The 7,557-nt window shown below is 33.1% G+C and overlaps 1 protein-coding gene across 1 annotated transcript; it reads right to left on the bottom strand.

Moving 5' to 3' along the window:
* Positions 1 to 324: 324 nt before the first annotated feature.
* On the bottom strand, positions 325 to 2,337 carry LOC110650927 (uncharacterized). Its single transcript, XM_021806081.2, has 2 exons — positions 1,689 to 2,337; positions 325 to 665 (listed from the first exon to the last, which is right to left on the bottom strand). The coding sequence occupies exons 1-2, from the start codon at positions 2,181 to 2,183 to the stop codon at positions 621 to 623; spliced, it is 540 nt and encodes a 179-aa protein (XP_021661773.2). The 5' UTR covers positions 2,184 to 2,337; the 3' UTR covers positions 325 to 620.
* Between the last annotated feature and the right edge of the window lie 5,220 nt (positions 2,338 to 7,557).

Here is a 7,557-nt window from a genome sequence, read left to right as displayed (position 1 = left end):
AAAAAAACTTCCAAACAAAGTGTTAAACTAAGGAAACAACACATTTTTGGGCAGAATTTATGACTAATAAAATAATGATGAGAAAATTAATTGAGACAAACAGCATATTCCTATGACTTGTTCTTCATTTTTTTATAAGATAATGACTTATTCATCTTGGATAACCAAACACAACAAATTTGCTACTCCCCAGGAATTTCAAATTCCTTAGCCTACTTTATCAAAAACAAACAAGGCCTCTTGAGTTTCAATTATCATCCTTCCATGCTTCATTTGATTTTAAACAATCTAAAACAAATGTTGCTTGTGGCATTTTTCTTCAAGTATTCAGAATATCAGCTTGTAAATTTAACAATATCGCGCCAATGATATGAAACCACAAGCAGAAGTAGTTCCTTAGTACAATTGATCAACACACATGATAACTGACACATCTAATGTATACATATAACTTCTCCCCAGCTCATTGATATGATTAAGCTCAATAAGGGGGCAAATTCTCATGACTAGTTTATACATGACTCTTACAGACTCTTAGTTTGTGAGTCCGAAAATGACAATGACTGGAATATCAAAGTTTATCGGCTACCTTACAATACAGCAGAAACACTTGGTTGCCTCTACTCCGTAATTAGCATCTGAATATCATCTGTGGGAGTTGGAAGCTGCAAATTGCCAAAAAATGACAAAAAGGAGTTAGGAAGAGAGAGGGGGGGTTGGGGGGGTTAGGGAGGGGGGGGAGTTGGTGTTGGGGTGGAAGAGACAAGGTATTAAGATAAATTGAAGAAAGCAATTGGAAATGATCAACAAGGATCAAATATCAACTCTTGGTATAGACCCTTAATGAAATAGTATCATAATTTGGCACCAACTGTTATTGGAAATATTTTGCCTAATATAGAGACTTAACAATCTAAAATAGGGCATGCAAATGTGAAGATGCTTGAAACTGATCAACTGCCAGAAGAAAGAAATTTCAAGCATTCATAGATTCACAGGAAAAGAATAAGCTTTGCCTAAACTCCAAATACGTATCAATCTCCAGTTATCCAACTGTTAGATATTTTGTTATATTATTGCACATAAGAGCTGTCAAACCTAAATGGCTAAATGAGATATGACATTCCAAAGCACAAAAGACTGTTAACAGTTGAAAACGTGTAAAAAAACATTTTGCCTTAAGCAAAAAATAACCCCCAAGGCTCCACCAAATCCAACCCAACCCGTGTAGGCTTCTGATCTAAACATGTCCAATCCAATCATGTTATGCCAAGGGACTTTGGTACATGAAAGTTCACATATAAGCAAGCAGCAGTGAATCAATTTCAGAAAAGCAGGATCATTTCAAGAGTAACAAGAAAAAAAAAAAAATCTTTCTTTTTTTTTAAGGTTTTGACATGATTCCGAAAAATCTCTCTCTCTCTCTCTCTCTCTCTCTCTCTCTCTTTTAAGGTTTTGATATGATTCCTAATTCGCAAACCAAGATATAAAAATACCAAACAGAAAAAAAAAAAAGAATTCAATTCCAAAATTATTTCTAATTATTATTAAAATCATCCTAATTCCACAAAAAGAATTCATAATAGCAGGTACTATTATCCAACAATCAATACCATAACAGAAATTAGACAAATACCATTCAAATTATTGATCTAAATTGCTAAAGAATGACCAAAACAAATCAATACCTCAAGAATTTGATTCCAGAATCCGCCGCAGGACCCAGAGACCTTATTGCGGCAAGAGTGGACGGTCTTAAACTGATCAACATCAAGTTTCTTATTGATTATGCCCACATGGAAATAAATAGAATCGGAAGGAGGCAAATCAACCTTGATCTCATCAACATTGAACCACAAAAACAATCTTTGAACCTCAATCCCTTTCAAATCTGTGATAGACCCATAACTCAACTTGCCAGTAATTTGCTTATCGTAATAGACCAAGTACTCGAATTGAATATAACACGGTTTCCCCAGAAGAACAATGAAGCGGCCGTCGTATGAGAGGGTGTAGTTTGTTACTGAATTGGGTAATAGTCCGCTTGGAAGGCCATACTTCGGCAAGATTTCAAAGACAGAAATAGGGTCCTGTATTGAAAAGGTGGGTTTAAAGAGAGAGAGGAAGAGAAATAGGGAGAGAAAAGAGAGACCCAGATGGGTATTTGGATTTGGAGAAGCCATGGAATTGGAATTGGAATTGGAATTGGAATTGGTGAGGTTTTGATTGAGAAAGTGTGAGGGTTTATAGAGAGAGATACAAAGACGGAGAGAAACGGGAGCTGGATGCCGTTGTTTTGTCTGGTTTTAGATTTCCTGGATATTTTTGTCTACACAAAATCTAAAATAATATAAGCTATTTTGGGCTCTTTATTTTTTATTATTTTTTATCTTATTCTGTTGTGCTGTGTTGGGTTGGCTTCGGCAAAATACAGATTTTAGCATAATTAAATGGGTTTATTACTGTAATTCTAAAATTAAATTAAATTAAAAAATTTCATTTTTATAAGTTTTATAAAGATTGTAATATTGTTATATTTATTATAAAAATAACAGTAATAAAATATAAGAACATATTGAGAATCAAGAGAGTTTTATTGTATAGAAAGAAGATGAGTCAAAAAATAATGATCACTAAAAAGTATATGAAAATTTTATTTATAGCATACAAATTATACCTAAGAGATATAATATTAAATGGTTTATTAAATAAATTTATGAAGAATATAAATAAATTAGTAGAAAAACCAAATGGACATCCATCATAAATATAAATTTATAACACTTTCCATATTCGTTACCCAAAGAATATGGTTCATTAAAACCTTACTAGGAATTAAAAAAAAAAAATCATAGTGAATGCAAAAGAGTATAGTATTTTTGTGCTTAAAAATTTAACTCTCCTTTATGAAGATTAAAACCTTAAGCTGACACATTCTAATCTTGTATATCATTTTTTCAAATGTTGCAATCGGTAGAGATTTGGTGAATAAATCTGTTAGATTTTCACTTGAACGAATTTATTGCACATCAATGCACTTTTCTTCTGAAGATCATGTGTAAAAAAGAACTTTGGTAAAATATGTTTCGTTCTATCCTATGCATGCTGTATTATTTTCATATAATACTGTGACTATGTTATTGTAAAACAATCCACACTTCTCTCGAGTTAAATGAGTTATGGGTCTTAGCTAAACACTTTCTCGACTTCTTCATGAATTGCTATTAGTTTTGCATGATTTGAAGACGCAGCAGCTATAGATTATTTTGTAGATCGCTTTGATATAGCTATACCACTATAAGTGAATAAATAACTTGTTTGGGATCTTGCTTTACGTAGATAAGATAAATACACTACATTTGCATAACCAATTAGATCTGATCTAGATTTATTGGAATAAAATTAACACATATCAATTGTTCCTTTTAAATATCGCAATACATATTTGATTCCATTCCAATGTCTTCGAGTTCGCGTGGAACTATATCTTGCAAGCATATTAACAAAAAATGTTATATCCGGTCTTGTAGTAGTGGTAAGATACATAAGTGCACCGATTACACTAAGATTTGGTACTTCAAAACCAAGGAATTCTTCACCATTTTTTTAAGATCAAAACGGGTCTTTGTTCACATCAAGTGATCGAATAACCATTGGGGTACTCAATGGGTGTGCTTTATCTGTGTAAAACCATTTCAAAATCTTTTCTGTATAGATTGATGAACAAAAATTCCTTATGGTAAATCTTCAATTTGTAGACTAAGACAAAAATTTGTCTTTCCAAGATTTTTCATTCAAATTCTTTCTTCAAATAATCTATTGTCTTTTGAAGCTCTGTTAGAGTTTCAATGAGATTTATACGCTCAACATATATAGCAATAATAACAAATTTAAAAACTAATTTTTTATGAAAACACATGGAAAAATTGAGTCATTTATATAGCATTCTTTTACTAGATATGCACTAAGGCGATTGTACCACATGTGCCCAGATTGCTTCAAACCGTACAAAGATCTTTGTAACTTAATTAAATATATTTCTTAGGAATTTGACTTTTATGCTTTAAGCAATTTAAATCCTTTAGGGATTTTCATATAGATGTTACTATCAAGTGAGCCATATAGATAAGCTATAATAATATCCATCAAATGCATTTCAAGGCTTTCTTGTACTGCTAAATTGATGAGATATCAAAATTAATTGCATCCATAATAGGAGAATATGTTTCTTCATAATCAATACCAGGTCTTTGTGAAAAATCTTGTGCCACAAGGCGTGCTTTATATCTTATAATTTTATTTTGCTCATTTCATTTTTTCACAAAAACCCATTTGTATCTAACCGATTTCATGCCCTTTGGTGTTTGGATTATAGGTCCAAAAACTTCACGTTTTACAAGTGAATTTAGCTCTGATTGAATTGCATCTTTCCATTTTGGCCAATCATGTCTTTGTTGACATTCTTCAATAGATTGAGGTTCAAGATCCTTACCATCTTTCATAATATCAAGTGCAAAACATCACTAATTATTGTTGCCATTCGATTTAAATTTCTCCCCACATTGACAAAACTTATTGTTTTCTCCTCATTTTCTTAAGGTTTGGATATATGAGTTTCTTTAGGAATTATTTTTGCAGGAGTTTCATGATTAATAATATCTTGATTCTTTTCATTTGATTCTTCAATAGTGCTATTTGTTGTTTTCTTTCTTTTACGATTTTTATCTTTACAACCGAATGGTCTACCATGCTTTAGGTGTACTTTAGACTCATTAGCAATAGCACTAGTAAATGGTCTTGTGGGGACATTAATTCAAATTGAAATATTTACAGCTAGTATATGTGATTTGGTTATATTCTTTTTGAATCAATAAATGCGTCTGGCATTTGATTTGTTATTCTTTGCTAATGAATAATCTTTTGAACTTCTTGTTCACATATGGCTGCATAAGGGTTAAGAAGATGTAATGATAGAGTCTTCCATTCAATTTCTCTTTTGATTTCCTTCTTCTCTCCACTTTATTATGGAAAGATTGTTTCATCAAATTGACAGTCAGCAAAACAAGTTGTAAATAAATCTCTCATCAATGGTTTTAGGTAATGAATAATGGAGGGTGATTAATACCCAACATATATGCCTAACCTTCTCTGAGGACCCATCTTGGTGCGTGGTGGTGCTACTGGCACATATATAGCACATCCAAAAATTCTTAGATGGGAAATATTTGGTTCATGACCAAAAGCCAATTGTAATGGGGAGAATTGGTGATAATTTATTGGCCTGAGACAAACTAGTGCTATTGCATGGAAAATAGCATAACCCCAAATAGAAATGGGAATTTTGTTCTCATAAGTAGTGGTCTTGTTATCAATTAGAAACATTTAATAAATGACTCTGCTAGGCTATTTTGCATATGAACATATGCTATAGGATATTCAATAGTTATTCCAATTGATAAAAAATACTCATTAAAAGCATAGGAGGAGAATTCCGCAGCATTACCAAGGCGAATATATTTAATTGGATAATTTGGAAATTGTGCCCTTAATCAAATTTTCTATGTAAGCAATTTTGCAAATGCCAAGTTACGAGTCGATAATAGACACGCATGTGACCATCTTGAAGATGCATCTATTAGGACCATAAAATATCTAAATGTCCATTAGGTGGGTGTACAAGTCCACATATATCGCCATGGATATGTTCTAAAAATGCAGGGGATTTAATCCCAACCTTTGTTGGTGATGGTCTAATAATCAATTTGCCTTGATAACAAGTAGCACAAGAAAAGTCATTATATAACGACCCAAACCAGGGACTGTTACTGGCATTAGGGATCGGGTCAGCTTAAGGCTGCCAGAACCCATAGTAAGCCTGAAACCTATAAAACTTACTTACATTCCTACATCTCACTATTTTAACATACATCAAACCATTACACCTTAGTATTTCCATCCATACATAAACATTCATAACATAAAAATGGTTCATAATTTGAACTTTAACATACATAAGATCCAAAGTGTAATGGTTCAACATGCATACCCACAAAAAGGGTTTACACAACATAAATATCATTATACTTTAAACAATTATTACATTTTTTTCCTTAAATTACTAGCGTAGTGCTATCCATTCATAAGTTATATGTTCGTCTACCCATACATCATAAATAAAAAAGGGCTAATACTACCCCTGATGCTCTCTCTTCAAGGAATTCTTCTAGCCTGTAACCCTACACCTAGGGGTTAGGGGAATGGGATAAGCTTACACAAGCTCAGTGAGTAAACTAATCATTGTTTCATACATGTGCAATGCATCATTCACATGGATTTTCACATCAGAGACTTTTCATGTAAGATGGACATTATTACCAATAACGTTCTAAACTTTCTTTTTAAACATTACCTGTGTCATGTACCCAGGGGCAACTATCAGATCTCTCTTGAAGGGCAATGCCAAGATCTTCCCTTAGGATTTACTTACAGATCCATTACATTACATAACATAACATGGGAGGAGTAATGGGTCATCCAATATCCATGAATGCACCAACAATAATTTATGCAACTATGCAACATCTCATATTCTAGATACATCCATCATAAATAAATATGACATGATGCATGAGGATGCTCATTAAATTACCTATAAATAGTTTTTATTTTATTAAGATTAGAGTTACTTGCCTCTTGTAGCCTATCAACCTCCTTACTTGAATGGAAGCTATCTTCGGATCCTTACTCTTCTGAGTCCCTCTAGCCCGATCCTAAAAAATTAGACACTAGAGTGTTATACAAAGCTCTAAAACTCTAAACATAACATAAACATCATATTCTAAGCCCTTAGGAACCATGAAATAAAGTTTTGGAACCTTGGAATCAAAGGAGAAAATAAATGGGTAGAACCAAGTTCAGCCGTCAGAGCTTTAGGGTTTGGCTGCCGAACCTTGGACATCAGGCACCCAATTTTGGGCAGTAGCCACTACAGAGCCTGAAGTTTAGGACTTCGGCTGCCAAACCTAGAAAACTTCTAGATTTTTTGAGAAAATGCAAGATTCGGCTGTCGAACCTCTGGCTTTTGACAGCCGAACTTGGGAATTTCCAGAATTCCCAAGTCGAAAACTTACAGATCCATTCTCCCAAAAGCCTCAAAACTCATTTCAAAATTTTAAAACACAATCTCATCATATACACACATCTCCAGGGCCTAGAACAACTAGAAAACATGCTTCATACCCACATACATTCATCAAAACTCAAATCCTAGGTTTCCCCTAAACCCACATGCATAAACTTCATAAAAAACTTAACTTAAAATAACTTTTCGTGAAATTATAGCTTTAGAAATCTAATTCCTTATCAACTTTCTTTAATCTATCTTTTAGATTAAGAAGAAAAGAAGGTTACCTCTTTTTTTCGAACTTAGAGGTGAGAAAGCCAAAGCCTCAAAACTTGAATCTACTCTTTCTCACTTCCAAATGGAAGAATCCACCTCCAGATCCTCAAAACTCAAAGGGATCTCTTCAAAGAGCCTCTTGCATGCCCCAATAGTTG

The sequence above is a fragment of the Hevea brasiliensis genome, chromosome 4, assembly GCF_030052815.1.
Source record: "Hevea brasiliensis isolate MT/VB/25A 57/8 chromosome 4, ASM3005281v1, whole genome shotgun sequence".
NCBI lineage: Eukaryota > Viridiplantae > Streptophyta > Magnoliopsida > Malpighiales > Euphorbiaceae > Hevea > Hevea brasiliensis.
Note: the sequence above shows the minus strand (reverse complement) of the source record. Positions and strands in the feature narration are given on the sequence as shown.

Excerpts from the sequence above, each read along its gene's own strand:
- LOC110650927 (XM_021806081.2), bottom strand. The coding sequence starts at position 2,183 with ATGGCTTCTCCAAATCCAAATACCCATCTGGGTCTCTCTTTTCTCTCC. Across the intron at positions 666-1,688 it reads TCTGGAATCAAATTCTTGAG|CTTCCAACTCCCACAGATGA; the intron begins GTATTGATTTGT and ends GGCAATTTGCAG.